The sequence below is a fragment of the Macadamia integrifolia genome, chromosome 4 (assembly GCF_013358625.1).
Source record: "Macadamia integrifolia cultivar HAES 741 chromosome 4, SCU_Mint_v3, whole genome shotgun sequence".
In the NCBI taxonomy this organism is placed as follows: domain Eukaryota; kingdom Viridiplantae; phylum Streptophyta; class Magnoliopsida; order Proteales; family Proteaceae; genus Macadamia; species Macadamia integrifolia.
The window spans coordinates 15,150,064-15,171,988 of record NC_056560.1 but is presented as its reverse complement, the minus strand read 5'-3'; the positions used below and the strand labels follow the sequence as shown (position 1 = coordinate 15,171,988).

At 37.7% G+C, this 21,925-nt stretch overlaps 3 protein-coding genes across 3 annotated transcripts in view; all 3 read right to left on the bottom strand.

The window, feature by feature from the left end:
• LOC122075598 (HVA22-like protein a) overlaps window positions 1–21,925 on the bottom strand; it is a gene marked incomplete at its 5' end in the record, with an annotated part of 50,668 nt that overhangs the window by 19,070 nt on the left and 9,673 nt on the right.
• LOC122075596 (RHOMBOID-like protein 8) lies at window positions 4,743–9,115 on the bottom strand. The gene is made up of 7 exons (XM_042640670.1): window positions 8,682–9,115; window positions 7,614–7,777; window positions 7,374–7,537; window positions 7,031–7,296; window positions 6,801–6,927; window positions 6,111–6,239; window positions 4,743–5,059 (listed from the first exon to the last, which is right to left on the bottom strand). Exons 1-6 carry the CDS (start codon window positions 9,002–9,004, stop codon window positions 6,117–6,119), a joined length of 1,167 nt encoding a protein of 388 aa, XP_042496604.1. The 5' UTR covers window positions 9,005–9,115; the 3' UTR covers window positions 4,743–5,059; window positions 6,111–6,116.
• LOC122075597 lies at window positions 12,322–13,547 on the bottom strand. Its single transcript, XM_042640671.1, has 2 exons — window positions 13,248–13,547; window positions 12,322–13,131 (listed from the first exon to the last, which is right to left on the bottom strand). The coding sequence occupies exons 1-2, from the start codon at window positions 13,422–13,424 to the stop codon at window positions 12,787–12,789; spliced, it is 522 nt and encodes a 173-aa protein (XP_042496605.1). The 5' UTR covers window positions 13,425–13,547; the 3' UTR covers window positions 12,322–12,786.

Here is a 21,925-nt window from a genome sequence, read left to right as displayed (position 1 = left end):
GGGGGGGGCGCGGCGTTGCAGTTATGTTTTAAAATCAGGTGGGTGAAAGTGGTTGAAATTATTCATGATTAGAGGATTCATGAGTCTTGTGTGTGTGTGAAGGGGGAAAAAAAAAATTTGGGTGCCCAAGTTGCCATGAGAGGCAATTCAACCAAGGTTAAGGATCTGGTAATTTAATAATGGGAAAAATGTTTTTTACCTGGGTTGCACGGGCTGCACTAGCATAAGGGTCAATGAGAGCGCACTTGGAAGTATCAATAAAATAAACATTTTTATCTTACATGGGGGTGACGCCCGCCTCTATGTCTGGGCACAACCACTGAACTTCCTGATAGAAAACATTCTTCCTTTTATAATTTTTTGAAACTTTCACCTAGCATTTTAACAATGTTCAAATTTTCTATGCTGGTCACAATTTGACATTTAATCAATGAGATGGGTATAAAGTCATCTATCACATAAATACACTTGCATCAGTCCTTGTCCGCCACATATTAAGTAGTGGCATGACCTCTATGGTTACTCGAGATCCTCAAGACTACAATCTCACCGTCATCGATGGTTTCGTATGAACCCAGTTAGTGGCTTGCAATATTGCTTCAAACAAGGGATTCATCGGAGTGAGGATAAATTTGTTTTCGAAAAATAATGCCCAACTCATAGAGAAGAACCCACCCCACCCCACCAAAAAAAAAAAAAAAAACTCCCACATAAATAAATGGTGAGTGCTTCCAGAATGGATGGCACACATATTTGTCACTTGGTAAATTGGAGGGATCCCAAATTTTATGGATAGATAGACGTTAAGGTCACTTGCCTACATATCAAGAATAAGCCAAAATAGAGTCTATCAAGTGACAATAAAACTAGGTTCGACATTGGGGTGCATAAGCATACATTGCATTTGATTCTAAAGTTAAGACATATGGCTAACCTAAACCTTGGCCAGTCTAACAACACTCAAAATTATCCACATCATCCATTCATGTAGCTCAAAATAATGGACCTTTTTAATGCATTGAGAGACTAAGGCTCTGTATGATTGCAAGGGGAATTAAAAAGAAGGGAAGTGAAATTTCAAAAATTCAAAAATAGATTAATACATTACTTAAAATTATAAAATCTAAAAAGTAAAGTATCATTATTAAATTTGATAAGAATTCTAAATATATTATACTATAATATTAGATAAGTAATAAAAAAGTTTTTTTTCATTACGTGCAAAAGAAGACCTTCTTCCTATATGGTGTATCTAATTCAATTTTTCAACGTATACAATTCAGGTAGGATGGATGAAGTGGAGAAGGGCATCTGGAGTTCTTTGTGATCGACAAATTCCTCTAAATCTTAGAAGAAAGTTCTATAGAATTATCGTATGAGATTCTTGGTTATTTGGTTCTTCCTTCCTTTTATTTGAATGCCTTTAATTATATCCAATCATTCTATAAAAAATTAATAAAAAAAATAAGAAAAGGAAAAAAAAATAAAGAAAAGAAAGAAATATTGTGACAATCAAAGACATTGGGATTAGAATAGCAGATTGTGTATGGATCAAGACGTCAAGTCTCCATCATCTGGTTCCTTCCACGCAAGACGGCTAGGATAAATGGTTGATAATATCATTAAGAAAAAAAAATCATTTATTTGGTTGATGAAATTTCATAGGGCTACATTTGATTTCAAGGAAAATAGAGGGATGGGAACTAAAAAAATTCAAACCTAAAAAGGAAACTTTAGTAGACATTACCGCATGTAATTGTATAAACTACTATTTTACAAAATATAATATATATATATATATATATGGTAATGACTACTTAAATTTGTTACCATATTTAGTAATGATACATTAAACTAGTAATTTTTATTTTACTTTTAAACCAAAGGGATTTTGATGCAAACTAAAGTGAAATTTAAAAATATAGAATCTTTTTTTTAACAACCAATATGAAAATATCCATTAGGAATAATTATTGTTAGTTACATACAAAAAAGAGGATTTCATATCCGCAATTTTTCAAAAAATCAAAGACCTCACTTGTTGGCTGGACTTCAATTGTGAAGAAGGTTTACACCAAAAAAAAAAAAATTGTAGAAAAGATTTGATAGAGCTTAAATACCAAAAAATAGGAAAGAAAAACCACGACCATGCTTCTTGAATAGATAATTATTAAAAAAATATATATTTTTTAAGTTTAAAATTTTCATTTCCTTCTCTTTAATTCCCCTTGCAACAAAATGAAGCCACATGGTGGATACTATCATACTACCCATGTACATATTGTCATTATTCTAATGGAAAACAGATGCTCAATTTTGGTTAACAAACCTAAGAAGGCATTGAGTCATGAGTGTAGTTTTAATTTTGAATCTTAAATTTCTTTCCCAAAACTAAAAGCAATTAGTAATATTGGATTTTAGTGGTTGTTGTGCTCTTCTTGATCACTACTCAAAAGAGTGGATATTTTGATTATTCCCAACACCACATTTTTTTTTTTTTTGGATACAACCACATTTCTTTTTTTCGTGTTAGAAAATACCCACTGTGGGGCCAAGATGGACCCACCTCACTATGGTTCGCATATGGGTCCTCTCCAACCCTCCTGCGCAAATCTGATGGCTGGAAGGGCCTTGGGGTGCTTGCAAGTCCTCCCAGCTGTCAAGAAGCGCTGGAGGGGTTGGAGAAGATCCGGATCTCTATGGTCCTTTTATAATTATTATTATTATTATTTTTTTCTGATTGAACTCTTATAATATTTTTAAGTGCCAAAATATAGTACAGAGCATTTCTGATTTTTTTTTTCTTTTTTGGTAAATTAGGATAGCAACCAGAAGTTTTAAGAGCACTATAAAAGTATATAAAAATTTGAGGGGTTGCATGAAAGTAAATATGTTTTCCCCCCTTTTTCCACCAAAACCAGGAGTTTTTTATGACCTAAACCATAGTCCCAATTGGAAACCAAATTGCAGTTCATAAATGAGATGGAGAGGGCAAAGACGATAGCTGATTACTTTAGGAGAGGATCCTCAAATCTACTGCATAATATCCATTGGAGGAAGGGCTCCTAGACAAGTCATTTGGCATAGGGATTTGGGCATATCAGGGGATCTTAATTGCTTGATTTAAGGTGGTGGTAGCTGCAAATTAACCTTACCCTCCTGTGAGTTTCATCATAGAAGGCTTCCCACCAAGTAGCAAAAGAGTTTCCTTGTTACTAGTCCTAAGCTATGCATGTCTTTCGTCACCATTCTCCTAGAGTCGTTTTAGGTCTAACCCTGGCTCTATTAGCTCATGCATTGTAAATCAAATCACCCTTCCATACTAAAGCATTCAAAGACCTCCATTGCAGATGTCTATGCCACATCAAACAACTTTCTTGCAACTTATCATGTATCAAAACTACTCCTAAATTAGCTCTAATTTGTTCATTCCTTATTTTATCCTTTCTAGTTCTATCACTCACCCATGATGAGGAAGAGCTCTTTATGAGGTTCACTTTACCACCATCTGAAATGCGCGAAGTGGAAGCCTGTCCATGAAGATTCTCCCTTTACTTACATGCAATTCCCCTCTTCCGGTAAGCATCCAGTATCTCAGCAAGTGAACATTTCTCTAAGCTTATCCTGTAGCTTATACATCATTTGAAAGCTGTTCCAAAGATCCAACCCCATTTCAACTACACCCAGTTTATTTATCTGTTTGTTGTTTTTCACTGTCCAACATCTAGCTTCATACATCACTGCTGGTGGTATAACTATCCTATAAAATTTTCTTTTGGGTTTTAATGAATACATCAATCGTACAATACTCATGACGCATCACTCCACTCCATCTATTATATTTTAATTCTTTGTGCAGTACCATCTTCTATTTCTCATTCTTTTATTTATAATTGAATCAAAGTACCTAGAATTTTCACTCAGTGGTAACTTCTTATCATTAATTTTCACCATTTTGCTTCAGTCCTATTGTCAATAAAGTTACACACTATATTGTCTTAACTTGAAAGTTTTTGAATTAAGATTGATCTCCATAATTCATTGCTTTTATTTCATCCACCAAACAATATCATCAGCAACAAGCATACACCAAAGAATCTATCTTGAATGTTTCTAGTCAACTCTTCTATGATTAGAGCAAATGAATATCGATGAAAATTTGATCCTTGATATTATCCAACTATAATTGGGAATTCACTACACCCCACCCCCCAACCTCCCTGAACAAATCTTACACTAGTCAACATACCATTGTGCACATCTTTAACTAAGTCCACATATTTACTTGAAACATTTTTCTTCTCTAATACTAGCTAAATTAACTATTTAGGGACCCTTAACATAAGCATTTTCTAAGTCAATGAAGACCATATGTTGACCACTCTTACATTCTCTAAATCTTTCCATTAGACTCCTAAACAAATAAATGGCTTTTACAGTTGATCTTCCAGGCATAAAACCAAATCGGTTATCCAAAAATATTCTATGCATTCCTCTCAAATGAGAGGGAAAAGAATGAAACTATCTAGATGTTCCATTTAAGAAACATTTTCATCCTAATGGGTAATAAGTCATCAATACTGTCCACCAATCAGGCAAGTCATTATCACTTAAATATGTTTTATTCAGATGAACTGCTTAATAACAAGTGAAATTGTACCCCTCAACTACCTCAGATTCCAAGTTTTGACTAGACAGCGACAAGAGAAAACTAACAATCACAAAAAGCAGTTTGTGCATCGTAGGAAAATCAACCGGTGGATGATTTTGCATATAAGAATCATTTCTTTCATTTGCAGTTTGTGCTCATTGGAAACAAGTACAACTTACAGTATCCAAGGCTTATTATACATGTTCAATGAATGCTCCACAAATGATGTGAAAACTTGAACATCCATACAGTTTCTCAACAAAACTTGACAGATTAATGGTGAAAGCTTAGGCACAAATCTGACTGCACAGGTCCTCTATCCGTTCATGAGATATTGATGATAGGGCAAACTTAAAAGTTGTTATTACCTCCACAGGTAAATGCCAATTACCGTGCGCTTACTATGACCTGCATCCATATAACCACCATAAGGACAACGCTAAACCAATAATTCAAAAGAGAGTTACATGACCATCAGTTAAGATGCTTCTTGCTCCTATAGGGAAGCCCTCTTGAGCTGACAAGCAATCAAAGATTAAGAGACAGATACAAAATATAGATATGAAGTGGGCATTGCATTTACATTGGGGTGGCAGTGGGACGTGTCTAGTTACATTTCCTCTCTGATGTGACACTACCATATCGGACAGAAATTCCATGATGTGGAAAAAGCTTGCCTGTGGCAGATTTCCTAGATTTAGATTATTAAATGAGAATGAAAGGCCATAAGTATTTAAGTCAAAACATGGGAGTTCATTTGCTAAGAACGCATACCAAATGCAACAGAATCTGCTGGCTGCTGGTGTGTTAATTTAAATTGGCCATGAATTCCTAAAAAACACAGGAGGTTGGGGGTGGGGGGAGGGGGAATGAATAATTCTGGGATTTAAATGTCCCATCTTGGAAACACTTTCCATCCAAATCAGCAAGAAAGACCGATGCAGGCAGGGATTATAAACCCAAAAACATGAAGTAATCAATAATAGTACCAAAGCCCCTTGCACAGAAGCACATCAAATGCTAGACTAAACTGCAGGAGATGCTCCAGCATCAGAGACTAAACATGATCTGCAACATAAACCAGTTTATGAATTACACCTAAAAAACACTACTATTGAGCTGAATTGGTCTGGAGAAAACCACAAATTGCACCCTTCAAACTTCAAGTTTGACCTTGGTGCTTGACTTTACTGCTAAAGAATGCTAACAATCCCAAGAAAACAGCTCATTCATCATAGAGTTCATATATTTTATCAAGAGTATTGACTCTTACAATCAATATCAAAGGTGATGGTCCTTTCAGTGGATGCAACGTCAATAAATTCATTTAAGCATAAATAATACCATCAATCTCTTACTTAATACAAGTACAACATCACCATTCAATGCTTACTATGCTAAGAGAGAATTCCATGTTAGAAGGATCTATAAATCACATGAAAAGTCTGAATATACATACACTTTCTTAGGTACAGATCAGACTGCACAAGTCTTCCATTCTTTCTCGAGAGATGTTTGTGAAAGGGTAAACTCGAAAGTGATCATTACTTTTACAGGTAAATGTCAATCGCCCCGGACTAACTAGGACCTGCATATGTGTAGCCACCATTAGCATTGATTAGGCTCGGCATTTCTTGTTTTCTACATAGAACAACTCTCAAGGCTCTCAAGGCATGAAACATAAAAAATTTATGGACAAGATAAAACTAAGATATGGAATGGAATTTTCCAAAGAAATGTTTGGAGAAGCATGGGTGGATATATATACTTGTCTTATCAGATATAAGGAAATCAGAAATGATCAGGTTTCAGGATTATAACTTTTTTTTTTTTTTGCTTTTCTGGAGTACCCATAAATGTTACGGACCTGCAAAGCACCCCTAAAGTTGAATTCTATTTTCTGTTTGTATTATCAAATTTAATATTTGAGTTGGAACATGGTTTAGTAAGATTAGTTAATTATATCCTGAATAGTTTCAGTTTCTTTTTAGAAGTTCCGAATTGCAAATCATATTGAAAATCCCAAATGGCTTATAAGAAAATATTTTCTCTACAAGCTTCCTTCCTTTATATTCATGCATTAAGAGAAAGGGGAGTTCTGCTCTTTTCATGCTTTATGTTATTCTTAGAAGTGGTAAGTAACATATACCTCACAAGAGCTTGGTTTTACATTGCAGCTCCACCATCTAGAGGGGACACAATCAACATAATGACACCAACTGCAGTACTTATTCGCATCTGCAGCATGAAGGACGGCCAGAAGACTTCCTGTGAAGCTGCAATAGAAGGTCTTGTTGTAAGATCCCAATCTCTCTATTGGCATATGCAGAAAACGATGATAGGAATAGATTTCAGATAGCTTGTGGAAAATTAACTCACAGAAGAGCAAAGAGAACAAGAGAGAGAGTCCTCTGCGCAGGTTTGTCCACTTTGTCTTTGAATTTAACAGAACTTTTGACCTTATACTCAAACAGGCCTTGTTTAGTTTGAGCCACTTGCCCAAGCTGAGGATTGAATAGAAGCACAAACCCGAGAAGAAACCCAGATAAAAGTCCTCCAATATTTGAAAAATTGTCAATATGTGGTAGCAAACCAAGAATTAGATTGCCAGTTGTAATAATAAAAAGTGACACCAGTGCCACAACCTGTGATTAGCAGAGAAAAGCTGAAATTAGAAGGAGAACGAAAAAGGAAAATGGAAATCCAAATGCAAGAGGGTAACCTTATCACTGTAAACTTTCCAGTTCCGAATAATCCCAGAAAGCATCGCACCAAGTAACCCAAAGAGAGCAGAAGAGGAACCAACAGCTGGGCTGTTCTGGACAAAGAGTGCAGAGGCCAGACCACCAAGGACAGCAGAGAATGTGTAGATTATCCCAGTCCTCACTAAAAAATAGAAGCAAAGACAGTTAATAGCTCGACCCAACCTAAGATCCAGTTTCTTTGAATCCTAAAAGCTTACATGGTCCAAACTCCTGCTCTAAGCGAATGCCGATTAAGAGAATACATGAAAGGTTGATGATAAAGTGGATAGCCCCTGCATGCAACAAAAGGCATGTAACAAGACGCCATGTTTGATGCTGTTGAATCAGCAGTGCCCGCCGAATAGCCCCCATTGCATCCAACCTAGAGAAAGAAAAATATTAAAGCTGACTCGAAGAACCAGCATATGTGAAAGAAATGAGTCCATGAATTGGATAGAATGTCAGCACCCTCCAGCATTCATTTTCATCATAAGAAGCAAACTTTTCAGTTGACTGAACTTATCATGGAAGTTTTCTTATGATTAAACAATAAAAAATTAAAGTCATGGTTTTCCAGAATAAAGATTTACCATGAATACTCTTAGAGACTAATTACTATTTTGAAGATAAATTCCTTACAATTCAGGGTAGGAGACAGAACATAAACCAAAAAAAAAAGAAGATATCCAACGCTTCAGTAAAATTCCTTACAATTCAGGGTAGCAGACAAAGAACATAAACCACAAAAACAAAAGAAGATATCCAACGCTACAGTAAAATCTCCATTAAAGGAATTAGCATCTCATGTAACCCTAGTGTACGCTTTACTTGGTGAAATCCCATTAAGAGTTATGGGAGAATAGATTCTAATTTCTAGCATGTAATCCGCTGTAGGTTTCTTGTTGAAAAGTAACCCCTCAATTGATTTTGTCAGAAACCCAAAATCTCTGATTCCTACAAATTTCAGAACTAAGTAGACTAGTACAGTAAAGAATCTGAAGAAAAGCATATCTACACAAAAGGTGAAAATTTTAAAACCGTTCCAGAGTGCAAGGCTCTCTCTTAGCGCCAGGGTCTGATCTTTTTCAACGAAACAGATGATCATTCCGAATAGATTGTTTGAGATGATTTTTCCAAAAAAAAAGAGTAGGGAATATAGCTTACACAGAACCTATAAAGATCAAATTAAACCAAACATAATTAACTGAACCTGAAATAAACCCAAAAAGATTTATCTGCAGTAGTTTTTAATGAGAAGCAAGAAAGTTTCAAAAGAGATGACTCACGTGGACGAGGATGGCCCAAGGACGGGATTCTCGTACAGGGGTTGAAATGAGAACCTTCCCAGGAATTCCAGCACACAATCGCCATTAGAATTGGTCCAGCAATTATTAACGAACATTGTTGCAGCAAAGGCCACAATGTGGAGAAACACAAAAAGGGAAATGACCCAGGTATTCTCCTTCCTCTGTGAGCGAGATCTAAACAACAGAGTCCTCTGTTCTTGCAATTCATCATCTGGGAAATCAAAGGAGACGGAGGGAAGAGGAGGAGGAGGTTCTTGAGGCTTAATATCGATCTGTGACCGATCTCTTATCGTCTCCGCCATAGAAATTTCAAGAAAATCGAAATGCGTCTCTGAGATGAACGATTACTAACACTTAACTCTCCATTTTCGTACCAAGAAGAAGAAGAGGAAGAAGAGAACGAGCACAAGTGACGAAACGAGACCAAATGAGGTTTGATCCTCTATCTGCTTAGTTCTTTAGTTCGGTTATGATTTTGGCGGGAAAAAAAAACCGTTTTGTTTTTGGGACTATATTTTATCCAGTGAAGGACACTTGTGGAATGTCAGATTGGAATCAATAAACATAGAGGGATAGAGCTATTGGAGTAAATAATCTTAGCCCTTCATCCATCCATCGATGACGGTAAGAGGCCACTTGAGTTTCGTATCTGGTATCGATCAGTTCGGAAACTTAATATCAGATTGGATACGGTATTGGCCCATATCGGATGGATATGCTAAGTCAGCATATATATATATATATATATATACACATGATATAAAAATTAAATATTAAAATATGTATATAGATAGCCTTATCCCAAGGGAAATCGATGGCATATTTTCCGTTCGTGTGACATATCTAAGGTTTATGTTTGGTAGCCAAGAGAAAGAAAGAAAAGAAATGGTGAAAAAATAAAAAGAGTGTGTATGTTTTGTAACCAAGAGAAGAAAAGGAAAGAAAGAAAAAAAATTCAGAAAGGAGATAAACACATAGGAAATCATTGTGTAATCATTTATTTTGTCTTATTATGTTTTCATATTTTCTCATGTTTTCTTGTGTTTTTTGTAAGATTTTTTTTTTTCTTTTTTAGAGAAAAAGAAAACTTCACAATTCTTAAGGGGAATTTTGAATTTCTAAAGTTGAATCTTCTCTTAGATAAAGACATACCAAGTGCAAAGAGAAATTCCTAATCAAAGAAAAAAATACAAATTTCTTCTCTTTTCTTCTCTTGGCTACCAAACGCAACCTAAGAAAATTTGGGCAGTAGGATCCTTGGGCTTGCGAACTGAAGCTTTACTTGTACCTTCCATTAGAAATATGCTCAAGAACTTTATCAAATATTCGAGGTTGATTAAAATAGATTTATCTTTCTTTATAGGGAAGGGTTCCCTAAAAGGCAATGTGACTTCTGCATTAGTGAAAAGATCAATGGAAGCAAATGCGGGAGCGGAGATCAATGAGAGCACAAACGGAAGCATCAACAATAAAAAAATTTCCATTGTATTTAAATGCACGGTTCATGTAGGGTAGGACGATCATTTCATCTTCCAATGCATTTGGACGCACATGTCATGCTACCTTTTAGAGCTCTTTTTTCCTTCTTTAAATCAAGGTTTGATAGACTTGTTATTTCATTTAGATGGTCAAAACCTTAGTGTCAAGTAAGGTAGACCCCCAACCCTCATCATGTATGTTATGATTAATACCAATAAGTAGGTTCAGGATTTAAATATAATCCATTCTCCTAGACATGTGGATCTTCCACCATTTCTGATCCCATTTTAGTATTTGCCCCTAGTCCGAATATCAAGGTCTTATGGCAAGCATATTCTGCATAATTGTGTGGAGGTTCTTGTATTTGTGTTTCCAACTTTGGTTTTGCAAGAAGTGCACAAGAATCTGAGGTTTTAGAATAAGAGTTTTTTTTTTGCTAAAAAGTATTTAGGCTTTTGATCTGACTAGTCTCACAAGCCACACTGACCCCACAACCACATGTACCGGGTCATACCAGGATTGAATGAGAACCATTCAACTTTCTGAAGAGCATTAAACACCCCGTGTGAATGACCCAACGTGTGCCTAGTGGGAATCGAACTTAGGACGTCTAAATTTACAACTCGTACCAAGTTCGTTGCTCACCAACTACGCTACCCCGTTAGAGAGAATAGGGGTTGTGAGGGCACCATGTGGCCAATTCATTTCCTTCCATGTCTTCTGTTCCATTCTGAAACCTGGTTTCAAGAGAAGGGAGAGAAACTACTATTCTTCTTCTTCCCCTGTGAATGGATATTATTCTGAAAGTACCTTTGTGACTCTAGCTCGCTTGATTAGCGGACGATGCATCTGTTGGGCAAGTACTGTGAAACCAACTGAGGTTTCTATCCAAAAAAAAAATACCAACCTAAGTCATTTAACAATACTCCATCCGATCACCCCTAGGGCATCCTACACCGTTTCATCAGTTATTTTTCTTTATGTTGGATTTCGAGCATTTATAATAAGATTTTGTATATTTTAATATGGAAAAACACAATCGAAGTAAGGTCTCCATAACCCACAGTTAGCATTGCAGGCTAGAACTGAATTTTTTTGTAATATGTATTGTCTAAGATTTCACTCTTTTTTTTTTTAATAATCAAAACAAATTTCATTTAAAATCCCAAAAAACACTAGACGGAGGGCAATTTTTTGTTTTCAAAACCTCTTAATTTTGAGGTGTTGCTCCTTGCCAACTAAGCAACCGCCTTGGGTTAGTGTAGGTCAGTTTAAATCAAAAATAAAGGGAGGCCTACCCCAAAGCCCAACAAAATAGAAAAATAAATGAGAACATATAAAGGATAAAAGAGAAAATGAGGGCTGCAGTTAACGAATCTATCAGAAACAAGCTAAGCGCAAAAGGAGGGAACCCCCGCCACCCCCACCCCCGGGGGAACCGAAGAGGTGGGCAGAGAGGAAGAGCAAAGATATGTTCACCAAATCTAGGAAGAAGTAAGCTTAAACAAAAAGGAATATAAATAACAGTGAAAGGAAGAGCAGAGCAGAGCAGATGAAGACATAAGGGTCGGTGCCTAAAGTCCTATTGCTTCTTTTCTTCCAGTACTGCACATGAATTAATGATATTAATCATGAACTAAAACCATAGCTTCCTGAAGTTAAAGAATAGTCTAGATAAAAGCTATTAATAACTAACTAAATAAAGGGCAAGAGTTTTCTGTCCAGGAAAGTGGCTCCTGCACCATCATGGGGGAAATGGGCACAAGCAGGGAAGCATCAATAGGGGTGGGATTTCCGCCTTTTCATGAGGGGGCAGTCATTTTGCCCCACCCTGTGCCTGGACAAATTTTTTTCCCTTAAATAAAAGAGATCCTAATCATCCTACTCCTGATAAACATCATGTTGCCACAGGCATGCCCAAGAAACAAAATAGAAACTGTCAACCCAGGTTTGGCTACCCGGAACTGCTTCATATATTGAACAATCTGTTTTGGTCTGGAGACTCTGGACCAGGTCCATCTCAAGTTTTGACTCTAGTAGAATGGATATATGAAATACATCACATGGGTTAAAAACAAAGGAAATACGAAATTCAATTCATGACATACATAAGTGGATCTCAATTCAATCTTAACATCACTTTGGCAACCACAATATGAAATAACATTGATAAGTATGCCTATGGTTCAATCCTAAACAAGGTGGTGAATTCAGAAATCATCTAACAGATGCATGTTTTGCACTAGGTAAAACAATATACAAATACATATTGCCTTATCCAATCCCTTTCTGCAACTGCCTAGAAAATATAAAGCTAAGCATCATCAAAAGAAACTTGAATGGTTCAATTCTAAAAGGAAGGCGGTAAATTACTGGCCTGGTTCTTCTTCAGTAATTCATAACAAATGGTTTCAATATACTTCCAACTCCTGAAGAAAACAAGAAATTAAGCAATTGCTGCTTTTCAGCATCTCCCTGCAGGGGATACAAACTTCCACAAAAGCATCAAAGGAATGTTTTATTTAAGAAAGAAAAGGAAATCTAAGGAAGATCCAAGTACAAGAAACCTTGGAACCAAAATGGCATCTGACGAAACTTTTCAGTGTCACAGCACAATCTCAGCACCAGGTGACTTTTTTGGAAGAAACAAAAAGTTTTGACTTGAGTTCTGTTGTGCCTGTAACTTTTCCAGTGTTTTCTTGTAGCCTCTGTTCATATACTTACCATATCTTGCTGTCAAATCAGCATTAGAAATAACCATCTTCTCCAAAACTTCTGAATTCTTGAGCAAAAATTTTACAAATTCTATTTCATTGCCTCGCCCCTCAAAGCCCTTGATCTCAACCTTTTTCAGATGATGAAAAAATTCAAAAGGAATTAAAAGTCCTTCCCAGAAAGCTTGTTCTTTGAGAATAGACATAACTAACATGTCTGAAGCATCCGTATCTCCCTGCAGAGAAACATAAAAAATCTTAAAATCAAAACAAAATCTATAAAATCAACACCTGATCCCGGGATGTCAAGATCCAACATCGTGCAAATTTAGAATCGATGTTTGGTACACACCGGCTCACCAATGTCTATAGATAGAGACTCCATATTAGGTGACAAGCTCAACAAGGTAGCTAAACCCCAAAGTTCAACACTTGCCAGCCACATCCTCAGTTTTAAATGCTTTAGATTGTTCAGGTTGCTAATCAGCAGGCTAGCATCATCCAGTTGCTCATCATCAAGAACCTTCATAGTATAAGCAAAGTTACGCCATCAAATCATATAAAACTTTCCAGTACCGGGAAGGCCGTATAATTCATTAAATAAAAAATCATCGATGAAAATGGAAAAGGAAAAAAAATAATACAAATAATCTATATCCAGATCTAGACTGTATGAAAAATAAAATAAAGACGAAATCACACTCCCCTCTCCTGTATGTTTCAAGTATTACATAACCCTCCCCTACGAAGTTTGAAATTACACTCCCCTCCCTTCTAAGTTCTAGATTCTATCAACCGTACCCTGACCGTGAGTGAGGAACCGTTAAGTGTATTATACTTTTTCCATAAACCCCAAAATACCCCCAACTTATTACCATCTTCTTCCTTGAGAAGAAGGATGGACACTCAGTGTCTGTAACTCTCCTCCATGGTTTCTGAACTTCTGAAATTGAAGGTGGTTCACCTCCATCAAACTGTCATGTTTTTTGCCAACAAATTACTGTCAACTTCTGAAAGATATCATTTGTATACACTTTAGAGATCTGTGATTCCAAACAACATTTCGTCTTCAAGACAGGAATGAAATGCATTGACTCACAATCTGCAACAACATCACCAAAGTAATGATATGCAGCTGGAGACATGGGATCAGCCCAGAAAATGTTCCTCAAGTTTCCTCCATTGTTGAGGTCCATCAAGTAAAAGAAGTTTGGCTTCATCAACTGCATACGACAAAAGAAATTCAAAATGCCTTTTGCATCACCTTCCCTGAGCTTCAGTTGCACATCCTGATCCAAAACCCACAAAGCATCTCTCTTTCATCAAAACTTAAAGTTTTCATGATTCCATACATCTAGGCCACATGTTTGCAGCAACTTATCTGCTAGTAATTCAGCCTCGCTATCTAAAAACAATTTCCATTTGGTTCCAACACCTGTGCTTTTATGAGATTTATAGAATTGCACATTAGCTGGAGTAATTAAATGGTTGTACTCAAGACTAATTTCCGTCACTTTCCATTTTTTAAAGTCCATTAATTTAACCCTCATCATTGCTGGGCAACCAGTTCTTGTTTCTGGCCTTAAATGGTTTGTTTCTCGTTTCTTTTTAAAGCCTTCTCTACTACAACAAATTACTGCTGCATACTTCTCTTTACTCTTTTGTCTACACCATGAACTCTTTACTCTGATGCCAAACTGTCATGCTATAGTATTCGCACCAAACTGTCATGTTTTTTCCCATCTCCTTTTAATTGACCTATATGGAGACTGGTGTAATGCAAGTGGGATTGGTGGTCACACCTTCCACTTCCATTAATCTGATATTTGGTAAACGTATGATGGTGAAATCTACATTTTGGGTCTGATTCTGTAGAAACACAACCATAAAACCCTCGAGCTAAGAACTCTCTGTTTTGTGTTGCATCTCAGGCCAAGAAATTTCAAAAAAAAGGGGTGAAAAAAGGGGGGGAAAAGAGACGGAAAAAGGGAGAAAAAGAGGTGGAAGAAGGGGAAAAAAGAGGTGTTCTTACCTTCACAATATCAGCACCTCAATCGATTCAGGTGATCGGACTCAAGAAACCCTCGATCGGAGATCGGAGCCAGGCACCGATTCTCCCTCCAACGGTCCAAGAAATCCAAATTAATAAACCCTCGATCGGCTCTCAAGAGAGTGTCCTCAGAGTGTTTTTTAAAGAAAGGGGAAGGGGGTAAATGAGTCATTTAACATGAACTTCTAACAGAGTTAATAGCATAGGGTGTGGTTGTATTTCAAACTTTGCATAGGGTCTAAGTGTAATACTTGAAACATCTAGGGGAGGGGAGTGTAATTTCCTCTAAAATAAAAATATCAAAAACAACCAAAGCAAAGGAGGAAAGTGATGGTTAGAAAAATTGATGTAAACATGGGGGCAAATGAATTCAGATAAATCAGAATACTAAATATTCGTGACGAAAAGAATGGATATAGAAAGTGTACAAAGTGGTGAATCACCCTGATCTTGAATCAACTAGTAGATCATCAACACAGGGGCCCAATTCATTCTCCAGATGAGTTGGGAGCTTGGGCAGCCCGTGCACAACCCAACAAACTCTTTTCTGACCTCCTAGCAAGTGACAAAAGTCTCCCGCGGTTGCAAAGATCTTGTGTAGGTCATGGTTGTTGTTTTATGGTTGCCCTTGTTGGCAACCCGGCCACGTGACGATGATGACGTGGCTAGTTTGGGTGATGTGGATGAAAATGATGACATGACAGTGTCTAGTGTCACCGATGAGATAACAGAACTCCTTAGTATGCATGGAATGGTTTGATACATCCTTAGTAATGTGGTGCGGGTTTCTAGGTCAAAACTGGCAAAATTGGCCTATTTACGCTCAGGGGCATTTTCGACAGTGAAAATGACATTTTTGGAAGATCCTTTTTTCATGAATATATATTGTAATTTATCTAGTCCAGTGCAACTGATTTTGTCGCATTCCGATACTGTATGAAGAAGTTACGGCATTTGTGGCAATCGAGGGCAATTTCGGCATTGAAGATGAATTTTTTAAAGGAAGTGTTCTCCATATAACAATACGACAAAAATCCAATCTTTCCAACGGTTCTAATTTCACCGCATTCCAGTTCCGTATAAGAAAGATGCGTCATTAGAAAGGTCTAGGGGCATTTTGATCTTTTTACATGGATGAGTCAGATGATTGAGTCTTCTGGAAAGTCGTAGAGCGTCCAGTTACGGTTCCAACGCACTTCGTTTCATCTCGATCAGATATCATATGAAAAAGTTATAAGTGTTTCCGTAAAGCCGATTCAAAAATCCAAACCGAAAATCCATCAGTTGCTCTCGGTGTTGGGTGGATTTTTTGCAATTTATTTTTGAAATTTGAAGGGCTTTTGTGTAATTTCAAGATTTTGAAGGCCTGAATTGCAAGGGGTCTTTAAGCACTGAAATATATGGAGGCAGGGGCTTGATTGTAATAAAAGAGAGTATAGGGTTGTGAAATGGACGGTCTAGATTCGACCACGTAGGCTTGATTCCCATCTAAGAGTGCTCACGAATTGGTGCTAGATCGAACGCTTAATATGCTTGCACGAGATTTTCCATTGGTCATATTTATCAAGAACCATAAGCTGGTGCCGCACATGATCGAGGATGCTACGGTGTTACGCACACGCACAAAGTGGCATAGATAGATGACGCTTCTCAAGATCTCATGAGATCTGATTTAAATAAGATCTGAAGATCTCAATCCAAGGACTGCGAGCAGCCTATACTTTATGAGACATAGCCGATAACCCTCTGTGAATCGTGCCGATCTAACCAATAGGATGTCGACAACGTTTCTAACTGCGGATGCAATGTTGACCGCCTACGTCATCATAACGTCATATGATCCTAGATCTACGGCTCATGTTTATTATCCGTTATGGGAATACGACAGCTCATATTATTAGATACTCTTTGATGAGATCTACAGCCAGATTTGCGCCCCTGTTGCGCGTGCCGCCGGCGCAGCCTACGCCACTCTTACGAAGATTCCATTTCAGGCTATTTCATTGCTCCAACTTCAAATAGTCATATCTCCCTCATTTTAACTCGGATTTGGGTGAACCAAGTTGCTACTTCTTCGTTTTTTTCAAGTCCTACACTATGGAAGCAAGAAAAATGAGTTTTGAGTGAAGGAAGGCTACGATTTTGGCAAGAGAGCCTTCCCCCTCTTTGTTGGTCCTTGAATGAACATGAATACTCAATGATAAATGTTCTTAGGCCATTAAAGGAGGTAAAAGAGGTGGTTGAAGTGTGTTAATGATACATTAACTCAAAGCCAAAGAGGAAGAGAAGAAAGCACAGATGTGTTTGCTTTGAAGAGCAAGAAGCCAATGAGAGAGAAGGTGTGAGCACCAAACTTGTCAGTACAAGTTTCCAGTCATCCCAGGCAATCGGTTGTGAGATTCTCTAACCATTGATTTTACATTATATGCATGTAATGTGTTTGCTAGGGTTAGTTGTGGATGAATGTATACATGCTAGGCTAGTTGTGGATGAACTGTAAGCATGCTAGCTAATTGTGGATGTATATGCTAGGCAGAGCTTGACTGTAGGGCATTGATATAAACCCAAATTTACTGCATTCTTTATTGAGTGCTTAGTGAGTGCTCCCGCGTAGTGGATGTTACACATTGTACCGGCACTGCGAGTGCCATCTCAGCTTCGGCTTGAGAAAATTGGGTGTGGGTGCTCCCCACTGTGGGTGCAATCAAAAGTAGTGTATTGAGCAAGTACGAAGCCTTTACAGGCACTACTCCGAGGATGTAGGCAAATTGCCGAACCTCGTAAAAATCCTGTGATGTGGGTGCTTATTGTTTGCATTTTATATTGAAGTGCGTGGAATGTGGAATGGTTGTGCACACTTGGAAGTGCCTATGAGAGACTAAGTGTGCATACGACTTTGTGCAAACAGGGATAGGTATATCAGGTTTTTCTTAATCAGACATCAGACAGTTTTTTTGGGATCGAAATTACTCACTGATTCACCCCCCCCTCTCAGTGACTGCCAGGTTACAACAATTGGTATCAAAGCCGATACTCAGTGACAGTTTGATCAACAGTTGAGTGATCCAGAGGCAGTGGCAGTGACAGTATGGCAGGTGAAGGTTATTCAGGACATGAACCAAAGTTTGATAGATACTAGATCTGATTTTATCTTTGTAGAAGAGGAGAATGCAGTTATACCTAGGTTCACTAGGTTATGATGTTTGGGCATCAGTTCGGATTGGGTACACGAAATCTGAAGGAGGTCCGTTTGACAATGAAGATAAGAAAGATTATTGTTACAATCAGAAGGTTGTGAATGCAATATTCTCAACATTGGATAAGATTGTGATGGCTAAGGTAATGGATTGTGACTCAGCCAAGGATATCTGGGGAAGACTGAAGAGCATTGATGAAGAGTCTGAAGAATCATTTAATGATGAAGATGATGAGGCTATGTTCATGGTCTCAATAGATGTGGAAGAAAACAAAGAAGATTCTTCTAACAAGAAAGATTCTACAAAAGAAGAAGAGGAAGATGAAAAATCACATCTAGAGGCTGAACTCACAGTTGCCCTTAGAGAGCTTAAAAGAGAAAGGAAGAAAGTGAAAAATGTCACTCAAGACCTTAAGGGGCAAGAACAACTAGTTCTTGAGTTGAGAGATCAAGCCAATAAGTTAAGGAAGATCTTAGATGATCTTGAGTATCAACTCTCACAGAAGACCACTGACTACAACACTCTTGAGTTAGAGAAAGTGGCTTTGAAAACACAACTAGAGGAGCAATATGAGATTCTTGCACAATTTGATGGTTAAGCAGATGAGCTAGCCTTATTAAAGGCTAAAGTTGAAGACTATGGGAGAACTGAGATTGAGAGAGAAGACTTAGAAAATGAAGATGTTGAAGATGACTCTACTCCAAAAGAACATCCTAGTAGTAAGAAGCTTAATGACATCATCAATGCTCAAAGACCGACTCACATCAAATTTGGGCTTGGATTTGTTGGGGAATCTTCCAAAAATACCAAGACAAATGGTAAAGGAACAGTACATAATCCTATCAAAGTCAATGACAAGAATGCTCAAAGAGGAAAGGCACATGTTACTACTGCTGGCAATGTCAAGAGAGCAGTACAAAAAGATAAAGTGCAGATTGGTCCAATTAGAAGAGGAAATCTATCTATATTCTATAAGACTAACCATGCTAGACAACCACAGTTGGCAAGGCCAAGCAGGAGAGCAGAGAGCTATAGATACAGTCAAGGTCCTCAACAGAGACCTAGAGCATTTGACAACTTCAGAGCTCCTTACAGATGGCAAATGGAACCTGTGATGTAGAGGCACACCTTTCAAGGTTATTGTTACAAATGCAACACTTTTGGACACAAGATCTCAGATTGCAAGTTTAACATTGGTCCAAGGAATTATGTGGATAGAAATCCTTTTGCACCCCTTATGGAGAAAATAGTTGAATGTTACAGATGCAACAACCTTGGACATATTGCAAGGAATTGTAGAACTATGTTTCCCCCACAAAGACAGATGAATAGAGGTAAGCAGAAAGTTTTCAGAAACATAGAAGATGATGAGATGGAGAGACAGTTCTCAAGACAGAAGAAAGCAAAGAAATCTCAATTTGTCAAGAAAGTTTAGGTTCACAGAGAGAGTAGAAAATGAAGAAGATGCAGCAGCATTTGTTATTCAGAGAGCTTTTAAGGCTCAAGGAGACTCTACTCCATAGATTCTTGATAATGGTTGCTCAAGCCACATAACAGGAGATAAGGAAAGGTTTGAACAATTATATGACTTTGAAGGTGGATCTGTGAAGTTTGGCAACAACAATGGTGCCAGAATTATAGGGAAGGGGTCCATAAGTCTGAACCATGGGAAGGTGAAATCCCTTGATATCCTGTATGTTGAAGGGCTCAAACACAATCTTCTCAGCATCAGTAAAATTTGTGACAAAGGGCATGAAGTAACTTTCACTAGTAAAGGGTGTGAGATAAGAAGATCAAGCAGTGGAAAGGTTGTAGCTACTGGACAGAGAACTTCAGGGAACTTGTATACCTTGACAGAGTTAGAGAAAGATTCTTGCATGGTCAGCATAGATGAGGAGACATGGTTGTGGCACAGAAGACTTGGGCATATTGGTTTCAAGAACCTTGCCAAGATTTCTTCGAAGAAGGCAATGAGAGATGTTCCTGAGTTGAAGAAGCTCTCCAATCCTATATGTGCATCTTGTTAAAAGGGAAAGCAAACCAGAATCTCCTACAAATCTAAGGAGTACTATTCTGGTTCTCCATTGCAGTTGATTCACACAGACTTATGTGGTCCTATGAGGACACCTAGCACCTCAGGAGAGAGATACATCATGTTGTTTGTTGATGATCATTCAAGAATGGTGTGGGTGGTGTTCTTGAAACATAAGTCAGAGGCTTTAGAAAGATTTAAGATCTTTAAGAAGCAAGTTGAGAATCAGATAGGGAAGAAGATAAAGTGTCTGAGATCTGATAGAGAAGGTGAGTATAGTTGGGATGATTTTGAAGAATACTGCCATGAGCATGGTATTAGAAAACAAACTTCAGCTCCAAGAACACCCCAACAGAATGGTGTTGCAGAGAGAAAAAATAGAACAGTGCATGATATGGCTAGAACAATGTTGGCAGAGAATGACATGGGTAAAAAGTTCTGGAATGAGGCAGTTCTAACTGCAGTGTACATCCATAATAGATGTATGTTGAGACCTCATGAAAGCAAGACTCCATATGAAATCTGGTTTAGAAGAAGGGCTACAGCAAGACCCTTCAAGTTCTTTGGTAGCAAGTGTTACATAAAGAACACAACCCAAGATTTGGGTAAGTTTGATGATAGGGCTGATGAGGATATATTTTTAGGCTATTCTACTTCAAGTAAGGCCTATAGATGCTACAACAACAGACTTGAAAAAATTGTAGAGAATTCTGATGTCACAGTTGATGAAAAAAGGGATATTCCTTCAGGCTCAGGAATTGAACTTCCAAAATTTGAAGATCTTGATGATGAGAATGACTTGGTTGATAGTAGACCCAAAAGCAAAGATGAGATTGATGTTGAACAGGATGAGGTAGATTCACATGAGTAGAGGAGACACAACAGAGTTGATCAATAGGAAACAGATAAGTTATTCATTGGTGACCCCAGTGTAGGTGTTCAGACTAGAAGAATGAAGACCAACACCTACTCTCTTCTCTTGAAGATTGAACCAAAAACTGTTGATGAGGCAAGCAATGATAAGAGTTGGATGAAAGCCATGAATGAAGAACTTGATCAGATAAAGAAGAATCACACTTGGGATCCAATCCCTAGGCAAGTTGACAAGAATGTGATTGGTAATAAATGGGTTTTCATAAACAAATGCAATGAAGATGGTCAAGTGGTAAGGAACAAAGCAAGACTTGTATACAAAGGGTATGCTCAAGTGGAAGGCATTGATTTTGAGAAAATTTTTGCTCCAGTGGCAAGATTTGAGACTATCAGAATGTTCTTGGCTTTGTTAGGGTACAAGGGGTTCAAGGTCTATTAGATGGATGTCAAATCAGCTTTTTTAAATGGAAACTTGGAAGAGGAGGTTTACATAGAGCAGCCTGATGGGTTTCAGCTGAGTGAGGACCCCACTCTTGTGTGCAGATTGAAGAAGGCCTTGTATGGTTTGAAATAAGCTCCAAGGGCATGGTACTCCAGATTGGACTCTTACTTGTGCAAGTTGGGTTTCAAGAAAGGCTTAGTGGACAGTAATCTCTACATCAGAACAGAAAGCAGTCAGCTTGTGGTGGTTGTGTATGTAGATGATATCATCTTTAGGGGTCACAAAGATGAGTTGTGCAAAGATTTTACAATGAGGATGCAAGATGAGTTTGAGATGTCCATGTTGGGTGAACTATCATTCTTCTTGGGTCTGCAGATCAGTCAGAAGAAAGAAAGTATCTTCATATCTCAGTCCCAATATATGAGAGAGATGTTAA